Raw genomic sequence first — 20,215 nt, 5'->3', positions numbered from 1 at the left:
TTCTATCATGCAGAGGATCGTCTTGCAAGTAAGCAATGTTGATTCAAATGCAGCCAATCCTCCCGGTGAACATAGGTTTATACTTTCCCATCTATTTTTTTTCATTTTATCTTTTTCCATCTATTTTTATAAAGTCGTTTATATTTTCACAGGACTCTCGATATAAAATTATATCTCTACTCATCAATATTAATATCATTCTTATGAACATCATAATTATGTTTATATTGTTTCTTATCCAACAAAAGTATGACAGATTTGTCCCTAAACACAAAACTAAATCAACCTTACTTTAATTACATGATTACTACTTACAAATTTTCCATATATAACTTTTAATGGTATTTTCCTTATATATAATTAACTTTATCATTGACTACAAAAGAGACTTATGAACATTACTAATAAATATGTTTTACCTTTTTATTTCAGGATACAAAATTCATTATATGATCCAACATATGAAAGCCTTGTTTTAGCTATCGATCCTATCTTGAGAAAATTCCATTTTCAAAGATGAGAAAACGCTAGAAAATTCTTATATTTAGCTTTTCTAATTTTTGAATGTAAACAGCTTAAATAATATGTTCTTGAGATAAATAAAATATGAAATAAAATAAAAACTCGCGTTCGTCCTAGCCACCATCTCTCTGGCACAACCACTGAGGCACCTTAATCCGGCGGCGCCGAGACAGATCGACGTCGTTGGGTCTTTGTCTTTTCATATCTGCTGCCCTCTTGCTCTCTCGTGTCTGTTTAGTTCTTGTTTCAGCTTCATTGGAGACCCTTTGAGATTCCAGATCTCACCTCCGACCATGCTCCAGCTTCAACCCCCTTCCTCTCCTCTGCATATGGTGTCTCTCATCGGTGAGCCTGCTCCATCGAGATGCTTGTCATATGTTACTGCCTCTGAGAGCCATGATTACCCCACTAGCTTTGGTTTCTGTCTCTCTTACCGTCTCAGGAATCTCGGGAAGCCATTATTCTCATCCCTCACTAAGGCAATTTACTGTGAAGCTAGGATTTTATCCAGTGAACTTAGCTTCTATCGTCTATTCAAACCGAGGCCACCGACTGTTTCCGCCGAAATTTCACTCACCAGAGATGCTCCCTGCTTGCAAACATCTTTGTTAACTTCGGACAGCCACCTCAGCCAGTTCTCATCTCGACAATCGGTTATGAAACTAGAATTTTCCCTAGTGGACCTAGTTACCAATGACGACTCCTGCCACGGCCAATGCATGTTCCCACTGATCTCTCACTCATCGGAGAATCCCTCTGCACCGCAGATTTCTCCTTCAGTCTCGGTCGGCCGACAATCTGACCACCCTTAGCGGCGTTCTCTTGGAAACCTAAGGTTTCCCCTAGTGGACCTAGGCCCCAAGACAGGCCCATTAGCACAAAAACGAGCTAACCCCATCTATCAAAATAGCAAGTCCAGGCCCTTTACTTCATCGTCCATGGATTATCGTTGTCAAATCCTATTTTGTTTTCCTTTGCTCATTGGCTGAAGACTCCATTGGAGAAAGGTAACGATAGTGCTGTTTTAATTATCCATATCTCTTACACGGAACCTGGCCTTAGCTTTTCTTAGGGATTTGAGATTTGGTTATCAAAGCATACAGATATATGGTTTTCGCTCCTTAAATTGCTCTAGCAAAAGTGGGACCTTTGATCTTGAACACCTTCTGTTCATTGACGGCTACCAACTAAGCTACCTACCTGATGATTCCAAGCATTGCCTCCCAACCATCTCCATCACATGGATCCCGTACCAAACAGTCCTTATTGTGACTTTGCGAAGTGATCCAACCTTTATGCTTTGGGTTTCAAAGCAACCCCTAACCTACTACATCAAAAGAGTCTCCAGTTTCTCTGTCATCCTATTACTGTGGGATCCTTGATGCATTGATGCATTGATAATCTTGTTAATGTCACAATGTCATATATATGATCTTGACCATTCAACTGTACCTTGAAGCTCTCGAGGATGGTCTCTCAATGTACCATGATCTCACATGTACGGTGTACCATTAGGCTCCCAAGCCAATGGCTCATAGCTCTCTTGGAATCTATAATTGATGTATTCTTTTTATCACTCCTTTTATCAGCTTTTGGCTTTGGGGAATGCCCTTTTTATAATGTTTCAGTCTTTGCCTCTTGCCTTTTCTCTTTACTTGTAATGGCTACCTGATTGAATGAAGGCACAAGGTTTTGACAAAAAAAAAAAAAAAGTGGAATAGGTGGTTTGTACAAACTAAATGTTGATAAGCCATGTGGATCAAAACAGCCCATGAGGAGTTAGAAATTGTCAAGTGCCTTCGATTATATATTTGATATGGGACGGTATTCATTTCACTGAGGCAGCAAATCGATGGATCGCCTAAGAACCTGCTTAATTGACCGCTTGCGGCTCTTGATATTGACTGGTCCTGCATTTCCTCTTACACGCTCGTTAGCTGTTTTACGGACAAAGGTCCATATCCCTCAAAAGAGATTTAAAAAGGTGCCTTGGATGTTATATCTCGAAAGAGATCTCGGATTAGAATTAAGGATAAAATATACAAATTTTCAAAAATGGAACACTTCGTGTGTGGTACAGATAACAAAGTAGAGATGTTGAAATGGGCTTGAAGTTTCATAGTTCCTTGCGACAACATTAATTGTTTCGATTTGGTTTGAATATCCATAAATATATAGATTCGAATAAAAATATTATAATAGAATAAATATTATAATGTTTTGAAAATTTATAGAATTATTACTTTGGAAATAACTTTATTTTATATATATATATATATCTTATTATATAAAGTTGGGTTTTATATATATCTTATTATATAAAGTTGGGTTTTGAAAGTTAGTCATTAACAGGATTATCACACGTATCAAGTATATTGATGAGATGTTGACATGTGTCAAACAAATTATTATTTTTAAAAAACAGCTAATTAAGATAAAAACATTAAATCTACATAAAATTTACATCATTATATCTAAAAAAAATTCCTAAATCAAAAAGGAAAATTGAGAAAATTAATATATTTTCTATTGTATGCTAATTATATTATATATGTTTTCTCAATTAGATTTTGACATGAAAAAACCAAAAAATAATTCATTCAACATATATATTATTATTAATCAAGAAATAGTGAACAACAAAATTGAAAAGAATAACATAAGTAATGTCAAAATAATTATTATTTTTGAAACGTAATAGGAACACCTAATTAAGAAAATAACATTATATCTACATTAAATTTACATGTTTACATCAAAAGCTTTAATCTTTGATTTTTTTTTCTGATACAATTTTGTTGATCTATTGTGAATCTTTTATTCGTGCATGTTCTTCAATGGAAGCTATTAGATGCAATGAAATGAAATCAAAGTATATAAAGCCCGCTAAACTAATCGAGGATGGAGACACTGATGGAGGTTCCAAAAGTGATTGTATAATTAGTAGCGTTATAAGTTTCAAAGATTAGTCGGTGGTTGATGTATTTGGTCAAAATCTAGAGTTTTCTCTTCTGGATAATGTCAATGATTCTGGTACTGAAACAAGAGCTGCTTGATCGAGTAATTGAGAAGCAATTTTGAAATTTGGAAGTTGGAACGGTAAACCGTTTTAAAATTGGTTTTAAACCTGATTTATGTGGCTTTCTATTGAATTTGGTTCATAAACCGTTTAAATTAAGGTATATAGAGAAATATATGAGAACTTTTGATTCAGGTAGAAATAATTGAGAACTTACTGTTTGAGAATATTTGAGATAAGGTCATAGTTATAAGTAGTTTTGGTACAATGCGATAAATAAGGCATCGATCCTTAACGTGATTATGACATATGTCATATTTTGGATTCTTTATAAAGTTTCTATTTTGTATATATGAATTATCTATGAATTTATATATACCATCATGATTATAATATTAAAGTTTTTATTTCTATTATGTTATATTAACTTTTTTTTATTTCTCAACTTTGATTGGGTTAGTCATAAAATCATCGTAATCAAGTAGATAATTTCACCAGTTGAACATCTAAAATATCTTTGGAGTAAAAAAAATTCATGGTTAAAGAAATTATGTCACAAAACAATTTTAGTAATTATAAGAACTATAATTATGCCAAGCAACATAAAATTTGTTTAATTTGGTTAAAAGACATTTTATAGGGGGTGATAAAGAGCATACTTTAACAATAAATAATTTAGAGTTTAAGAGCATATTTTTAATGGTGAAACATACAGTAAAATTGTAAGTGGTTACTAAATTATATGTTGCTTTGATGAATTCTTTGCATATAAAATATTTTGTATTAAGTTGTGAAACATTTTTGAAATTTGAAAATAATAATATTTGTAATGATGATTATTTGGCAAAAGTTTTGGTGGAGTATAATTTAGCTTTAGATTATTGTAATAAATGGTATAATATATTAAAAATATAAAAATAAAAATAAGTGAACGAAGATAAATACAAATATGATTTTTTCTAACTTAACTAAATTATTTATATATTTACTTCAAGAAATAAAATTTCTTTTTATATCTTTTAAAAATTATTTAGGGTTTAGAATTTATTTTCTTCGATAATTTTAATATCCACATATCGTATGGCCCTTATCTAGTGAATATATAAAATATATATAATAAATGTCAATGATTAATTTTAATATAAAAAATCTAGATCCAGATATCCGGGTATTGAACCACGTTATTCACGTCACATACCAAAGTATCAAGTTTTTGTGGTTAGAAAGTAGATTGCATTATTTATGAGACAACAAGAACGTGTGTAGTCATTATCAGTTATCACTTAATCGGTCCATACCCTCCATTGGCTCTTTCCAAAACATGATTTGTAAAATAAAATAAAAACCACTCCGGACCTCGTGACCTTCTTTTTATCTACTCTTTTTGTCACAGTCACTATCGTGAGCTCGGAGACGCTGTGCCGGGATTTCGAGTCGATCATCAGCTTCGGCGATTCGATTGCCGACACCGGAAACTTGGTCGCTCTCTCTGACCATAACCATCTTCCCGGGCCAGCGTTTCCGCCGTACGGAGAAACCTTCTTCCACCACCCAACCGGCCGTTTCTGCGACGGCCGCATCATCATAGACTTCATCGGTACTTCTCTTTCTACATAACTCGAGATGTAAGTGCGTGTCTAGGCATGTGATAGTCTCTGAAAAGAATCCAAAATAATTAAATCATGATAATTGTGTTTGAAGTTCTGTGAGAAGAAACCAAAAGAGTTATGAGTTAACTATTGTACATCCTCTGTTTTGTTTATTTTTTTCGATTCAATTTTTATAAAAATCTGAAAACTTCAAGTTATCAGTGTTCTGTTTCACAGCTGGATTTTTTTGGGTTCTTATGTAATGTTTTTTTTAGTCTTTATGTTTCTTGACCTTCAAGTTATCACTGTGAGACCTTAAGTGGTTTTCTAATTTGTTTTCTTAATATTGTACAGCTGAATTTTTGGGGCTTCCTTATGTGCCTCCTTACTTTGGATCTAAAAATGGAAACTTTGAGAAAGGAGTTAATTTTGCTATAGCCTCAGCAACGGCATTGGAAAGTTCTATTTTCGAGGAGAGAGGGTTTCATATTCCTTACAGCAACATCAGTTTAGGAGTTCAGCTAAAGAGTTTCAAGGAGAGTTTACCAAATCTATGTGGTTCGCCGTTAGGTAGTCGGAAAAGATAACTTTTGGAGTGATTATTTTGTATTATATTTTCGTTGACTGATGAGATCACTTGTATATGTTTTTGTTTTTTTAAGATTGTAAAGATATGATTGGAAAGCTTTGATTCTCATGGGAGAAATTGGAGGGAATGATTATAATTTCCCATTCTTCCAAGGCAAACCTGTTGAGGAAGTCGAAGAGCTGGTTCCGCTAGTAATCAACACTATTTCTTCTGCAATCACGGTAAACAATTTAAACCAGATTCTTTATTTGCTAGTCTGGATAGGGAGCAAAATATATATGTTTCTACCGATCAGTTTGTCAGAATCTATAATGTGTTTGGTGCTTTGGGGCGAAATATTGATTCCAGGAGTTGATTGGTATGGGGGGAAGAACCTTTCTAGTTCCGGGAGAGTTCCCTATCGGATGCTCAGTGATCTATTTGACATTATATCAGACATCAAACAAGGATGATCCATTAACAGGATGTTTAAAATGGTTGAATAAGTTTGGAGAATACCACGACGAGCAGCTTCAGGCAGAACTCAACAGACTCAAGAAGCTCAACCCTCATGTCAATATCATATACGCTGACTACTACAACGCTCTGTTGCGTCTTTTCCAAGAACCAACTAAATTCGGTTAGGCTTTTTTTTATTCTTCCACTGAATCTAAACAAAGTCACTGATTTTTTATTGACTGAGTTTTTAATCAATGATACTGTCAGGGTTCGGAAACAGACCTTTCCCCGCTTGTTGTGGTATAGGAGGAGCGTACAACTTCAGCCTCAATAGAAATTGTGGGAGTGTCGGAGTAGAATCGTGTGATGACCCTTCAAAGTATGTGGGCTGGGACGGTGTTCATATGACTGAGGCTGCATACAAATTGATAGCTGACGGAATACTCCAGGGACCGTATGCGATTCCTCCTTTCAATTGGTCTTGCCTCAGCTCTGAGACTAACAAGAAATCATTAGACACAGATTATTCTTTAATGAACGTTGATACAACCTTGTCTAAAACTTTGAGACAAGAGTGATAATGAGAATAAGATATATCTACTTAATTGCTTGTTCTGGATCTTGCATTGTAATTGTATATATAGATTGTGTTGTTGGTTGAGAGAGAGTGGTTCAAATGTTACTAGCTAAATCATGTGTATCTTTAGAGAGATGTTGGTCACTTATCCAGATTAGAAATTAGCCAGGCTTGCAATTAGCCAGTCTGGGATTACAGCAAAGTCTAATCATCCCACTGTAAAAAAGTGTCAATGAGTTTTAATTGTTTAAACACAAAACAAAAATCATAGGAACGGAACTATAAAAGTGGTCATCTAATGTATACAATAATGGACGTAACCAAAATCTCAAATCTCCATATATACACTATACCCCATAATTTCCATTGGCTTTAATTGATTGACACTAATTAAAAAAAAAAACATTATTGTGACTACTAGCTAGTGTTGATTTTGTTTAAGTCAAAGTTCAAAAAGAATTAGTAATGATATCAATTTTTAATCATTAGTGTTAAATCACATTATTTAGTTTTCACTTATTATTTAAGTAATTCGGATTTGTATTGTTTGTTTTCCAACATGTTAAAGGCGACACTATACATATCTCTTTACATGTGGACATGATCAAAAATTTGTAAAAAAACCCGTAGTTAAGCTGCAAATTACTCACAAATTAAATAATTTTTTTTACTCACTAATAACTTGCAAATTAAAAATAAAATAAAGAAAGATGACAAAGACTCTACAAATAGATATTCGTGGTCCAGTTGTGTAACACAACTTCTCCAAATAAACTGAGAAGTCGTGTTTCCCTGGTTCCAGTAAAGCTTAGGAGGGCGCCCATTCGGAAGACTTGCTCACTAGCTGGGTTATGGTCCATGGAAAATATATAAATCTTACCCCCTGCCTTACTTAGAAACTATTTACAAGAATCTGCAAATAGATGTTTCATGAGGATGGCTAAAAGTCAAAAGTACACGTTACACGTTTAAAACATAATATTTCTATGCCATATAAACGTAATTTTCCTAACCCCACCACTGTTTATAAGACAACAATAAAGTAAATTCCCTAGCCCCACCATGATTTATATAACGACACAAGAAACGCTTATTGAGTCATTGACCAAATGTGTCCATCCCAATTTGGTTTATACCCTGTTTAAAAAATCTCCACCTAACATCGATAATCACCCCCTAAAATCGTTAAATCTATTCTTTTCACTTCGATTAATGACTAATCTTCGCTTAACATAGATTATCTAGTTATATCTGTCTAATTTGATTATAAACCATGATTTTCCGCTTATTTTATGTATATCAGTTATTTTTTGAGCCAATGAATTATTTTTTTTGTTATTTAAAATTTTAAATTAAGAGTTTGTGATGTTTTACAATAACTAATGTACAAACTTATAAATAAAATTATTAAAATTTTATTTTAAAATAATGTTTTTATATATTTACTGTAATTTTAAAGATAATACTATAATTTTATATTTTATTTGATGTTTTCTTTTAACATAAATATAATTATACACATATTTAATATTATACATTTCTGTTTTAACTCTAAAACTAGTCCCAATTTCTCGTTAGGCGCTAGGCCCACTCTGACGCCCGACTAGCGATATTCTAAAACATGGGGTTTATACAAAACTTTCTGAAATTGTTTGATCTGGTGGTTAAGAATTTAAAAGTTTATATATCATTATTGGAGTTTAATTGTTAGAGAATGTACTTACTGAATACTGGTGTTAAACTAATTGGAAATCTCAGACTTTTGCAAACAATATATAGACTGTTAGTGTAAGCTAAGTATTACAAGGAAAGTTACACGTTTTAGAATTGCCTATATTAAATAAAATAAAATAAAAAATAAAAGAAGAGGAATTTTTTCTTTAAGGATATATTTTCGCCACAATATTCTAAACATGAATGGACATAAATGGAAAAGTTAAAACAGTAGTGGTCAGTTGAATACATGTGGTGGTTAAAACAGTAGTGGTCAGTTGAATACATGTGGTGGTGGGTCGAACTGAAAGAGAGGAAACGACAAGAGATGATGAGAGACAGTGATGACAATACGAAAATCTTGGATATATTGGAATTAAAAAAACAACCCATACTTTATATAGTTTTCTTTATATTGTAATTAACTATTTATGTATATATAAAACTAATCTGTAAATATTATATACATAATACATGTAGATGATAAGTATAAAGCACATAACGAATCATTGAGTGCAACAAGTACGAGATCAACAAGATACTATTACCTACTGAACCCAATAATTGACCTTTTTTTATCATTATTAACGTCTCCTCTGTTTCTTTTTTGACAAATTCAATCACAAACCTTAGCAATGGCGTCTCCTGATTCTCCTCTCTTGATGAAGCTCCTCATATTCATCTGTTTATCTGCTTTTACTGTCACTAACGTGAGCTCGGAAACACAGTGCCGTGAATTCAAATCGATCATCAGTTTCGGAGATTCGATCGCAGACACTGGAAACTTGCTCGGCCTCTCAGGTCCTAACGAACTTCCTCACGTGGCGTTTCCACCGTATGGAGAGACCTTCTTCCACCGTCCCACTGGTCGTTTCTCAAACGGTCGCCTCATTATAGACTTCATCGGTATGTTTTATTGTGTCCTTTTTGACATTACTTAAGGTGTGTGAGTAAGTGTGTAGGAAGGTGAAAACCAAAAGAGTTATTAATTTTCTACACACGTTTCTTGATGCTCTTGCTTGAGTAACAAGCCTAATTATTGTATGAAACCTAAAAATCATCTAGATACAGAACCACTAAGCTTGGCTATTGGTTCCTCAGTTTACAGCTCTCTTATGCTCTTTTCTTTTGTTCTGTTCACAGCTGAATTCTTGGGTTTACCGCTTGTGCCTCCTTTTTATGGATCTCAAAATGCAAACTTTGAGAAGGGTGTTAACTTCGCGGTTGCGGGAGCAACAGCACTGGAACGCTCTTTACTTGAAGAGAGAGGAATTCATTTTCCTTACACCAATATTAGTCTAGGCGTTCAGCTTAGTAGCTTCAAAGCGAGTTTGCCCAAACTATGTGGCTCTCCTTCAGGTTAGGAAGATCAACTCTTTTAAATTCCTGTATTTCGTGTTTCCTGTTTTACCAGCTTTGTTTTAGACCTTGAGAGTCACAATAGTAACACCAACAACAACAAAAAAAGAGAAAAAAAACATTCGTTCTGTTTTGGCTTATGCTTGGCACGTAATAACATTCGACTAATGCAATGAATCAAGCTCATTTGTAAAATAATTGCTTGCTTTGTAATTTTGTTTTAGACTGCAGAGATATGATAGAAAACGCTTTGATTCTCATGGGAGAAATTGGAGGGAATGATTATAATTACGCATTCTTCGTGAACAAAAGCATTGAAGAGATCAAGGAGTTGATACCCCTGGTTATCACTACTATCTCTTCTGCAATCACGGTAAACATTTCTCTTTTAGAATATCTCTTCAGATTCTTGGAACAACGACTGACTGAATATTTGATAGCATAGGAGTTGATCGGTATGGGGGGGAGAACATTTCTGGTGCCCGGAGATTTCCCACTCGGATGCTCAGCAACCTATTTAACATTATATCAAACATCAAACGTGGAAGCATATGATCCTTGGACAGGATGTTTGACATGGCTGAACAAGTTTGGAGAAAACCACGACGAGCAGCTTCAAGCAGAACTCAAGAAACTCCAGAAGTTGTACCCTCATGTCAACATCATATACGCTGACTACTACAAGGCATTGTTGCGCATTTACCAAGAACCAGAAAAATTTGGTTAGCTTTCTTGATCGTTTTACTGAACCTACTCAAACAAGTACGTTGGTCAATTTGCTAACCGAGTCAATTATGCAATCAGGATTCATGAACAGACCCTTGTCCGCTTGTTGCGGCGTAGGAGGACCTTACAACTTCACTTCATTTTGGCAATGTGGGACTGATGTAGTTGAAGGTTGTAATTATCCTTCAAAGTATGTGGCTTGGGACGGTGTTCATATGACTGAGGCTGCGTACAGCTTGATTGCTGAGGGTATACTTAAGGGAGCCTATGCAGTTCCTCCTTTCAATTGGTCTTGCCTCAGTTCGGAAATTAAGGACAATGGACCATCTGACACAAATAATTATTTGATAAACAATTGATATAGGTTGGTCATAAAAATTGAGAGAAGGATATTGATAAATGATAATACCATGTATGATTTTGCAACCAGAAAATTATAAACTTTTGTAGTCTCCCTTAGTCCAAAAGTAGCTTTTAATAAACCTCATTTAATAAATTTATAATTGTAAATCTCTTTCTCTTTCAACGAAGTCGGGAACGGTTTGTTTTCACTAGGACACCATCTACTTGTTTACTCTGATTAGTGATTACTAACTTTGAGCACCTATTTCAATTCATCTCACGTTCCATTCTTTTACTCCAAAGATTAGTCAGTCACACACTCTCTCTCTCTCTCTATTCAAATGATTACCATCCAAAAAATGAACTAAATATTGTAATCGTTACATTTATTATAACATTCAATATCAACAACTAATTGAAGTCATGATGGTGTAATGGTTGAAACATTAATTTATGGTACAGTTTCAATCATTAGTCATTATTATTGTTATTCTTAGTGGCAATGATATCTGGTTTGATAACGATTAGAGATTCTTTGGTTATATCAAAAAGAGTAAGAAAACATTTAATTGGTCTTGCTACCTCAGCTCCGAGACTAGCTAAGAACAAGAAATCATTAGACAGAGATTATTCATTGATGAAATTTTCTACAACCTGGTCTAAAACTTTGAGCCAAGAGTGATAATGAGAAAAAATATACATGTACTTAACTGCTTGTACTGGATCTTTGCATGGTATTGTGTTGTTTAAGGGAGAGTGGTTCAAATGTTACTACCTAAATCATGTAGTATCTTTAGAGAGATGACTAGGCTTGCAATTAGCCCGTCTACATAATGGTTCTATGCATGGTCAATTATGCAGATTAGAAATGACCAGACTTGCAATTAGCCAGTCTAGGTTTAAAGCAAAGCATGTCCAATCCTCCCACTGTTTGTAAAAAAAAAAAAAGTGTCAAAGTGTCAAAGAGTAAACCCAAAAAAACCATAGGTCCAGCTAATATGAGATCATTGGATTCAAATTAATTAGGTTCATCATAAGAAAAGAAAAATCTAAGCTAAAAAAGTTTGGTAGCTAATAGCTATAAAAGACATGTTGTTTAAATAGACATAACAATTTGTCAAAGACACAACTATTAATTAGAATGAAAAGTTTGATTAAAAAATAGTAAACAAAATATGGTGAAAAAAAAAACAAAAAAAAAATGAACAATTGGAGCTTTCTAAAAGAACACAAGTTACACAACCATAAGAGGTATTTTTTTAATTATTAAAAATATAATACAAAATTACAAGAAGTTACAAGAAAAAGATGGCAAGACTTTTTTCACATTGTTATTATTGTATACATTTAAAATGAAGATACATTCATTATTTTCATTCCAAAATTTAATTTACTCTACGAAACAAAATAAAAAATATTAATGAAACTATAATTGTTTATACAAAAAGGGGGAAGGGTATAACATTTCTTTCAAAGTGGCTTCAAAGTCGCAACCACTACATCAAATATGAACAAATAGACAAACACGGCAAGAGAAACCTTTTCTAGTCTCTCTATACCTAACAATTCCATTATTTTGTCTCCGAACGTATAGAAAAGAGAAGGAGAGGGCAACCTTCGAGCCTCTCACGTACATGACGCATGGCATGTTCAGGATCGCCTCTGTTGATGAAGCTCGTGAGCTTCGTTATATTAGCTTTCTTAGTCGCTAATTTGAACTCGCAAACGCAATGCAAAAACTTCAGATCGATCATTAGTTTCGGAGATTCGATTGCTGATACCGGAAACTTGCTCAGTCTCGCGGATCCTAGCGACCTTCCTGGTTCTGCGTTTCCGCCGTACGGAAAATCCTTTCTCAACCACCCAACGGGCCGTTTCTCCGACGGCCGCCTCATCATTGATTTCATCGGTACGTTTATTTACATTAAGGTGTGAGTGAGTGTTTACGAAGATGAAAACCAAAATATCTATTTATTACTCTGGATGATCTTGCTTGTACAGCAAGTCTGATATTGTATAAAACCTAAAATCATCTAAATACTGCCATCAAGTGTGGTTAAGCCTCCTTATTGGTTTCTCAACTTACAGCTCTCTCATGGTTCTTTTTTGTTCTATGGTTCTGTTTGCAGCTGAATTCTTGGGTTTACCGCTTGTCCCTCCTTTTTATAGATCTCAACATGCAAGTTTTGAGAAAGGAGTTAATTTCGCAGTGGCTGGAGCAACGGCACTGGAACCTTCCTTTCTTGAGAGGAGAGGAATTCATTCTTCTACCACCAACTTCAGTTTAGGTGTTCAGCTTAGGAGCTTCAAGGAGAGTTTGCCTTGCTTATGTGCATCTCCTTCAGGTGTGAAACTATCGACTCTTTGTTTTTTGTATTTGCTGTTTCATGTTTTATGTTACTAGAATATGAATCAAAACATGTTTTCCTTAAGGTCATACATTACAATAGAGTAATTATTATGTATTTGCAAAGACTAAAGCCGTAAGTTGTAATGCTTGATGTTTTCGTTTTATTTTGTTTTTAGATTGTCGAGATATGATTGAAAATGCTCTAATTCTCATGGGAGAGATTGGAGGAAATGATTATAATTTCGCACTCTTCCAACGCAAAGCCATTGAGGAAGTGAAAGAGCTTGTCCCGCTTGTGATCGCTACTATTTCTTCTGCAATAACGGTATAGACATTCTTGATCACCCTGTTCCGGAAACAGAGTAAAACATATTTGTATCTGCACTGAATTAGTTTGTTAATATAATTTTTTACATGTTACTTCTTAATGTTGAATCCAGGAGTTGGTCCGTATGGGAGGAAGAACATTCCTAGTTCCTGGAAATTTCCCGCTCGGATGCTCAGCAGCCTATTTGACATTATATCAAACATCAAACAAGGAAGAGTATGATCCTCTAACGGGATGTTTGACATGGCTGAACGATTTTGGAAAATACCATAGTGAGCAACTTCAGACAGAACTCAACAGACTCAAGAACTTGAACCCTAATGTAAACATCATATATGCTGATTATTACAACGCTTTGTTGCGCCTTTACCAAGAACCAACCAAATTCGGTTAGCCTTTTCAATTCTTCCACTGAATCAACACAACCAAGTCACTGATTAGATTCACTAACCGAGTTTATAATTCAATCAGGGTTTATAAAAAGACCCTTGCCCGCTTGTTGCGGTTTAGGAGGGTTGTACAACTTCAACTTTACCAGAAAATGTGGGAGTCTAGGAGTTGAATCATGTATTGATCCTTCAGAGTTTGTGAATTGGGATGGCATTCATATGACTGAGGCTGCATACAGGTGGATATCTGAGGGCTTACTCAATGGACCTTATGCGATTCCTCCATTCAATTGGTCTTGCCTTAACTCCAAGATTAAGAACAAGAAGTCATTAGATACTCTTGACTTATTGTGAATAGGTGATACACGCTTGTCTGAAAGTTTGAGAGACGAGAGAATGAGAAACATATATGTTCTTAATTAAGTGCTCTTCTTAGATCATGTATTAATGTATTATTTTATAGCTAAATCATGTTATATTTTTAGAGAGATGGAAAGTGAAATTATTGGGGTATTCTATGTTCACATTTCTCAACCATTGCCGAGTGTAACGTGGCTGCAGCAGTAAGGTGATGTGGCACTTGTGAAACTGACGTGCCGTGTTTATAGAAGTTTTTTGTTCTTGCTGTGGGCACTCTCACAAGCCCCAAAATATTTTATTTTATAAGCAGAACGATATGATATATACTGCATCCAATAATTGATCCTCTTTATCATTATTAAATTCTCCTCTTTAGCTATTTTGACAAATTAATTTACCAAAGGGACGGAGACCAACCTCCGGACCTCTACCAATGGCGTCTCCTGATTATCCTCCCTTGATGAAGCTCATCATCTTCTTCTTTTTATCTACTTTTATTGTCACTTACGTGAGCTCGGAGACACAGTGCCGGGAATTCAAATCGATCATCAGCTTCGGAGATTCCATTGCCGACACTGGAAACTTGCTTGGCCTCTCAGATCCTAACGAACTTCCTCACGTGGCGTTTCCACCGTATGGAGAGACCTTCTTTCACCATCCCACTGGTCGTTTCTCAAACGGTCGCCTCATTATAGACTTCCTCGGTATGTTTTATTGTGTCCTTTGACTTTACTTAAGATGTGTAAGCAAGTGTGTAGGAGTATGTTAAACCAAAAGAGCTATTAATTTTCTTCATACGTTTTCTTGATGTACTTGCTTGAGTAGCAAGTTTGATTATTGTATAAAACCTAAAACTCATCTAGATACAGAGTACAGACAGAACCAGTAAGTTTGGTTATTTGTTCCTCAACTTACAGCTCTATCAATGCTATTTTCTTTGGTTCTTCTCTCAGCTGAATTCTTGGGTTTACCGCTTGTGCCTCCTTTTTATGGATCTCAACATGCAAACTTTGAGAAGGGTGTTAACTTCGCCGTAGGAGGAGCAACAGCACTGGAACGTTCTTTTCTTGAAGAGAGAGGAATTCATTTTCCTTACACCAACGTTAGTCTAGGCGTTCAGCTTAGTAGCTTCAAAGAGAGTTTGCCAAAACTATGTGGCGCTCCTTCAGGTTGGGAATCAACTCCTTTTGATTTCTGTATTTGGTGTTTCCTGTTTTATATATATGATTAGAAAAAACAAATCTGATATCTTAGTCGTCCCAACGTAAATCAGAATTTGTACTCATCAACTTTGGTTTAGACAAAGAAAAAAACAAAATCAACGTAAATCAGAAATTTGTCGCAATAGTAAAAACAAAGAAGAGAAAAAAAAACATTCGCTCTGTTTTGGTTTATGCTTAGAGATCCTACCTGGTCTGTGGAGGTTCAACTCCATGATGTAATGAATCAAGCTGATGACTTGTAGAACAATGGCTTACAATTTAAACTTGTTTTAGACTGCAGAGATATGATAGAAAATGCTTTGATTCTCATGAGAGAAATTGGAGGGAATGACTATAATTACGCATTCTTTGTGAACAAAAGCACTGAAGAGACCAAAGAGCTGGTTCCACTAGTTATCAGAACTATTTCTTCCGCAATCACGGTAAATATTTCTCTTATTTCTGATTATCTCATTAAATTCTTGATCTGCTTCTTAGGAACAATGACTGACTGAATATTTGATAACATAGGAGTTGATTAGTATGGGGGGAAGAACATTTCTGGTGCCGGGAGGTTTTCCAACCGGATGCTCAGTGGTCTATTTGACATTATATCAAAAATCAAACCTGGAAGAATATGATCCTTTGACAGGATGTTTGACATGGCTGAACAAGTTTGGGAAAAACCATGGCGAGCAGCTTCGAGTGGAACTCAACAGACTCCAGAAGTTGTACCCTCATGTCAACATCATATATGCTGACTACTACAACGCTCTCTTGCGCATTTATCAAGATCCAGCCAAATTCGGTTAGCCTTCTTGATCCTTTTACTGAACCTTTGCAAACAAGTACATTGGTCAATTTGATAACCGAGTTATTTATGCAATCAGGATTCATGGACAGACCCTTGTCCGCTTGCTGCGGCGTGGGAGGACCTCACAACTTTACCGCAGGTAATAAATGTGGGACTGTTGTAGTTGAAAGTTGTGATGATCCTTCAAAATATGTGGCTTGGGATGGTGTTCATCTGACTGAGGCCGCGTACAGATTGATAGCTGAGGGTATACTAAAGGGACCCTATGCGGTTCCTCCTTTCGATTGGTTTTGCCTCAGCTCGGAAATTAAGGACAATCGAAAACTGACACAGCACAATTATTTGATGAACAACTTATATAAGTTGGTCACAAATTTGAGATAAGAATACTTATAATACCATGTATGTTCTTTGGTGCTTGTCTTGAATCGTGTCCATGAATTTGTATTTGACAACTTGTAATATTGCTGTGTTAGATAAACTAGCAGTCTGTTCGTTTGCTAAACGCTGCTGCAGCGGCAGATTGAAACGACGTGTCAAGCGGAGTAGCAGCAATGTTAAACGACACCGTGAGTTTGAATATTACAGATCCTAATGAGTCGCCGATGACATGTGTTGAGTCGCGACGGCATCGCATCGATCGCTGAAAAATATCAGCGGCATATCAATCTTATCAGCGTTTAGATCAAATGAGTACTTCATGCTCTTGCTTGAGTAGCAAGTTTGATTATATAAAACCTAAAATAATATAGATACAAAACCACTAAGTGTGGATCTCAAAATGCAAACACGTTTTCTTTGATTCTGTTCACAGCAGAATTCTTGAAGAGAGAGGAATTGACTTTCCTTACACCAGCGTGTAGCTTCAAAGAGATTTTGCCTAACTTATGTGGCTCTCCTTCAGGTTGGGAAGATCAACTCTTTTTCCTAGTTTATATGGTTAGAAAAAAACAGAATTGATACTCAGCTCAATGAGGAGTTTAGAATAGTAAAAAAAGAGACCTTACCTGGCTCGTAGACGTTCAACTCCAAGATGCAATGAATCAAGCTCACTTGTAGAACAATGGCTTAGATTGTAAACTTGTTTTAGACTGCTCCGATATGATGGAAAATGCTTTGATTCTAACGGGAGAAATTGGAGTGAATGACCATTTTTACCTATTCTTCGTTGGCAAAAGCATTGAAGAGATCAAGAGCTGTCAAAATTCGGTTTTCCTATAATTTCTTTGAGAATTTGTCTTAGTGTTAAGACAAGTTTGGTTATGTTTATTTTGGCTTTGTTTTGTCATCTCTGTATTGACTTTTTGATGTTAATAAAAAACTCGAGTTCACAAAAAAAGAAGTCGTTCTTTGTATTTTCTGATTTAAAATAAATCAAAAGTTAATTAGCTTTTAGAATTTGAGAATATTTTTTTGTGCTTTGACGAGTCCCGGAGAAGTTGATCCGGAGCTTTCGCAATGGCGTCTCCTCTCTTAATGAAGCTCCTCATACTTATCTGTTTAGCTGCTTTTATTGCTACTAACGTGAGCTCGGAAACACAGTGCCGGGAATTCAAATCGATCATCAGTTTCGGAGATTCCATTGCCGACACTGGAAACTTGCTTGGCCTCTCAGATCCTAACAATCTCCCTCACTTTGCGTTTCCACCGTATGGAGAGACCTTCTTCCACCATCCCACCGGTCGTTTCTCAAACGGCCGTGTCATTATCGATTTCATCGGTACAGTTTATTCTGCCCGTTGACTTTATTTAAGGGGTGATTAAGTGTGTATTGTGTATAGGAAGATGAAACCAGAAGAGTTATTAATTTTCTTCAACCCTTTCTTTTTGTTTTACGTTTTCTTGATGCTCTTGCTTGAGTAATAAGTTTGATTGTATAAAACCTAAAAATCATCTAGATACAGAACCATTAAGTTCATCTAAATGCGGAACCATTAGGTTCGTCTAGATACAGAACCATTAAGTTTAGGTTATTGGTTCCTCAACTTAAAGCTCCCTCATGCTCTTTTCTATGGTTCTATACGTTCACAGCTGAATTCTTGGATTTACCGCTTGTGCCTCCTTTTTATGGATCTCAAAATGCAAACTTTGAGAAAGGAGTTAACTTTGCGGTAGCGGGAGCAACAGCACTGGAACGCTCTTTTCTTGAAGCGAGAGGAATTCATTTTCCTTACACCAACATTAGTCTAGGCGTTCAGCTTAGTAGCTTCAAAGCGAGTTTGACTAAACTATGTGGCTCTCCTTCAGGTTAGGAAGCTCAACTCTTTTTAATTCCTGTATTTGGTGTTTCCTGTTTTATCAGCTTTGTTTTAGACCTTGAGACAAAACAAAAAAAGAAAAGAGAAAAAAACATTCGTTTTGTTTTGGCTTATGCTTAGTACGTAATAACATTTGACTGATGAAATGAATCAAGCTCATTTGTAAACTAATTGCTTGCTTTGTAATTTTGTTTTAGACTGCAAAGATATGATAGAAAACGCTTTGATTCTCATGGGAGAAATTGGAGGGAATGATTATAATTACGCATTCTTCGTGAAGAAAAGCATTGAAGAGATCAAGGCGTTGATACCCCTAGTTATCACTACTATCTCTTCTGCAATCACGGTAAACATTTCTCTTTTAGAATATCTCTTCGGATTCTTGGAACAACAATTGACTGAATATTTGATAGCACAGGAGTTGATCGATATGGGGGGCAGAACATTTCTGGTGCCCGGAGATTTCCCACTCGGATGCTCAGCAATCTATTTGACATCTTATCAAACATCAAACATGGAAGCATATGATCCTTTGACAGGATGTTTGACATGGCTGAACAAGTTTGGAGAAAACCACAACAAGCAGCTTCAAGCAGAACTCAACAGACTCCTGAAGTTGTACCCTCATGTCAACATCATATATGCTGACTACTACAACGCGTTGTTGCGTATTTACCAAGAACCATCCAAATTCGGTTAGCCTTCTTGATCTTTGTACTGAATCTCCACAACAAGTACATTGGTCAATTTGCTAACCGAGTTATCTATGCAATCAAGATTCATGAACAGACCCTTGTCCGCTTGCTGTGGCGTAGGAGGACCTTATAATTTTACCTCATTTTGGCAATGTGGGGCTGATGTAGTTGAAGGTTGCAGTGATCCTTCAAAGTATGTGACTTGGGACGGTGTTCATATGACTGAGGCTGCGTACAGCTTGATTTCTGAAGGTATACTAAAGGGACCCTATGCGGTTCCTCCTTTCGATTGGTCTTGCCTCAGCTCGGAAATTAAGGACAATGGACCGTCTGAAAAAAGAATCGTTTGATGAACAATGGACCGTCTGATATAAGTTGGTCAAAATTTTGAGAGAAGGATACTGACAATACCATCTATGTTCTTCAGTGCTTATCTTGGATCATGTTCATGCATTTGTATTCATTTGACAATTTGTATTGTTGTTATATTAGATAAACTAGGATATATACCGCGGAATGATACTTCTTCCGCTTTAGATGATCATTACCGTATCATAAAATAATGAAACTACGTGGCTTGCAATTAGCCAGACTGGCCTTACAGCAAAGGCTAATCCTTCCACTGTAAAAAAGTGTCGTTGAGTTTAAACACAAACAAGACCATAGAACCGGAACTATATAATGTGACCAAAAGTGAACATCGACATATACTTGCAAAAGCCAGTTAAGACTTGCTCACTTGTTGGTTATGATCCATGGACATACATATATGAATCTTATCCCGTACTTAGAAATTATTTAGAAGAATCTGCAAACATATATTTTGTGGAGGATGGCTAAAAGTCACAAGTAGGTTTTGAACGCAATACAAATGCAAAGATTTCTAATTCATAGAAAGTAAATTTCCTAGCCCCACCAGGATTTATAAGAAAACAAAAACGCTTA

The 20,215-nt window shown here is 35.6% G+C and overlaps 5 protein-coding genes across 7 annotated transcripts; all 5 read left to right on the top strand.

The window, feature by feature from the left end:
• Nucleotides 1-4,873: 4,873 nt before the first annotated feature.
• LOC104778926 (GDSL esterase/lipase At1g28600) lies at nt 4,874-6,848 on the top strand (the record flags this gene model as incomplete). Its single annotated transcript, XM_019243714.2, is given in 6 exon segments — nt 4,874-5,138; nt 5,485-5,700; nt 5,793-5,807; nt 5,810-5,940; nt 6,068-6,338; nt 6,425-6,848. Coding segments are annotated over 6 exon segments (1,209 nt in total), but the record flags the coding sequence as incomplete, so codon positions are not given.
• Nucleotides 6,849-8,914: 2,066 nt separating this feature from the next.
• Nucleotides 8,915-11,028, top strand: LOC104776920 (GDSL esterase/lipase At1g28580). 2 transcript variants are annotated; one of them, XR_015595499.1, is made up of 5 exons: nt 8,915-9,353; nt 9,591-9,806; nt 10,031-10,179; nt 10,247-10,528; nt 10,611-11,028. XR_015595499.1 is itself a non-coding variant. In XM_010501094.3 (5 exons), exons 1-5 carry the CDS (start codon nt 9,083-9,085, stop codon nt 10,889-10,891), a joined length of 1,194 nt encoding a protein of 397 aa, XP_010499396.1. In that variant the 5' UTR covers nt 8,915-9,082; the 3' UTR covers nt 10,892-11,028. The 2 variants fall into 2 exon arrangements, 1 of the variants encoding a protein (XP_010499396.1); XM_010501094.3 differs by having other exon boundaries at nt 10,252-10,528.
• A 1,221-nt stretch (nt 11,029-12,249) lies between these two features.
• LOC104778925 (GDSL esterase/lipase At1g28590) lies at nt 12,250-14,454 on the top strand. The gene is made up of 5 exons (XM_019243712.2): nt 12,250-12,783; nt 13,004-13,219; nt 13,401-13,549; nt 13,665-13,941; nt 14,024-14,454. The coding sequence occupies exons 1-5, from the start codon at nt 12,516-12,518 to the stop codon at nt 14,293-14,295; spliced, it is 1,182 nt and encodes a 393-aa protein (XP_019099257.2). The 5' UTR covers nt 12,250-12,515; the 3' UTR covers nt 14,296-14,454.
• Nucleotides 14,455-14,568: 114 nt separating this feature from the next.
• On the top strand, nt 14,569-16,822 carry LOC109125022 (GDSL esterase/lipase At1g28580). Of its 2 annotated transcripts, XM_019243709.2 has the most exons (6): nt 14,625-15,005; nt 15,255-15,470; nt 15,798-15,946; nt 16,035-16,311; nt 16,394-16,719; nt 16,794-16,822. In XM_019243709.2, exons 1-5 carry the CDS (start codon nt 14,735-14,737, stop codon nt 16,699-16,701), a joined length of 1,221 nt encoding a protein of 406 aa, XP_019099254.2. In that variant the 5' UTR covers nt 14,625-14,734; the 3' UTR covers nt 16,702-16,719; nt 16,794-16,822. The 2 variants fall into 2 exon arrangements, with proteins under 2 accessions (XP_019099253.2, XP_019099254.2); XM_019243708.2 differs by having other exon boundaries at nt 14,569-15,005; nt 16,394-16,822.
• An 882-nt stretch (nt 16,823-17,704) lies between these two features.
• On the top strand, nt 17,705-19,814 carry LOC109132262 (GDSL esterase/lipase At1g28580-like). Its single transcript, XM_087508895.1, has 4 exons — nt 17,705-18,037; nt 18,349-18,564; nt 18,773-18,921; nt 18,994-19,814. Exons 1-4 carry the CDS (start codon nt 17,776-17,778, stop codon nt 19,273-19,275), a joined length of 909 nt encoding a protein of 302 aa, XP_087365021.1. The 5' UTR covers nt 17,705-17,775; the 3' UTR covers nt 19,276-19,814.
• The last annotated feature ends 401 nt before the right edge of the window (nt 19,815-20,215 follow it).

The sequence above is a fragment of the Camelina sativa genome, chromosome 3, assembly GCF_030686135.1.
Source record: "Camelina sativa cultivar CO46 ecotype springtype chromosome 3, ASM3068613v1".
Taxonomy (NCBI): domain Eukaryota; kingdom Viridiplantae; phylum Streptophyta; class Magnoliopsida; order Brassicales; family Brassicaceae; genus Camelina; species Camelina sativa.
The sequence above is the reverse complement of the archived record's forward strand: the minus strand, read 5'-3'. Positions and strand labels throughout refer to the sequence as shown.

Excerpts from the sequence above, each read along its gene's own strand:
- LOC104776920 (XM_010501094.3), top strand. The coding sequence starts at position 9,083 with ATGGCGTCTCCTGATTCTCCTCTCTTGATGAAGCTCCTCATATTCATC. Across the intron at positions 9,807-10,030 it reads ACTATGTGGCTCTCCTTCAG|ACTGCAGAGATATGATAGAA; the intron begins GTTAGGAAGATC and ends ATTTTGTTTTAG. Across the intron at positions 10,180-10,251 it reads CTATCTCTTCTGCAATCACG|GAGTTGATCGGTATGGGGGG; the intron begins GTAAACATTTCT and ends TTGATAGCATAG.
- LOC109125022 (XM_019243708.2), top strand. The coding sequence starts at position 14,735 with ATGGCGTCTCCTGATTATCCTCCCTTGATGAAGCTCATCATCTTCTTC. Across the intron at positions 15,006-15,254 it reads CCTCATTATAGACTTCCTCG|CTGAATTCTTGGGTTTACCG; the intron begins GTATGTTTTATT and ends TTCTTCTCTCAG. Across the intron at positions 15,471-15,797 it reads ACTATGTGGCGCTCCTTCAG|ACTGCAGAGATATGATAGAA; the intron begins GTTGGGAATCAA and ends AACTTGTTTTAG.
- LOC104778925 (XM_019243712.2), top strand. The coding sequence starts at position 12,516 with ATGGCATGTTCAGGATCGCCTCTGTTGATGAAGCTCGTGAGCTTCGTT. Across the intron at positions 13,550-13,664 it reads CTATTTCTTCTGCAATAACG|GAGTTGGTCCGTATGGGAGG; the intron begins GTATAGACATTC and ends TGTTGAATCCAG. Across the intron at positions 13,942-14,023 it reads CCAAGAACCAACCAAATTCG|GGTTTATAAAAAGACCCTTG; the intron begins GTTAGCCTTTTC and ends TAATTCAATCAG.
- LOC109132262 (XM_087508895.1), top strand. The coding sequence starts at position 17,776 with ATGGCGTCTCCTCTCTTAATGAAGCTCCTCATACTTATCTGTTTAGCT. Across the intron at positions 18,565-18,772 it reads ACTATGTGGCTCTCCTTCAG|ACTGCAAAGATATGATAGAA; the intron begins GTTAGGAAGCTC and ends ATTTTGTTTTAG. Across the intron at positions 18,922-18,993 it reads CTATCTCTTCTGCAATCACG|GAGTTGATCGATATGGGGGG; the intron begins GTAAACATTTCT and ends TTGATAGCACAG.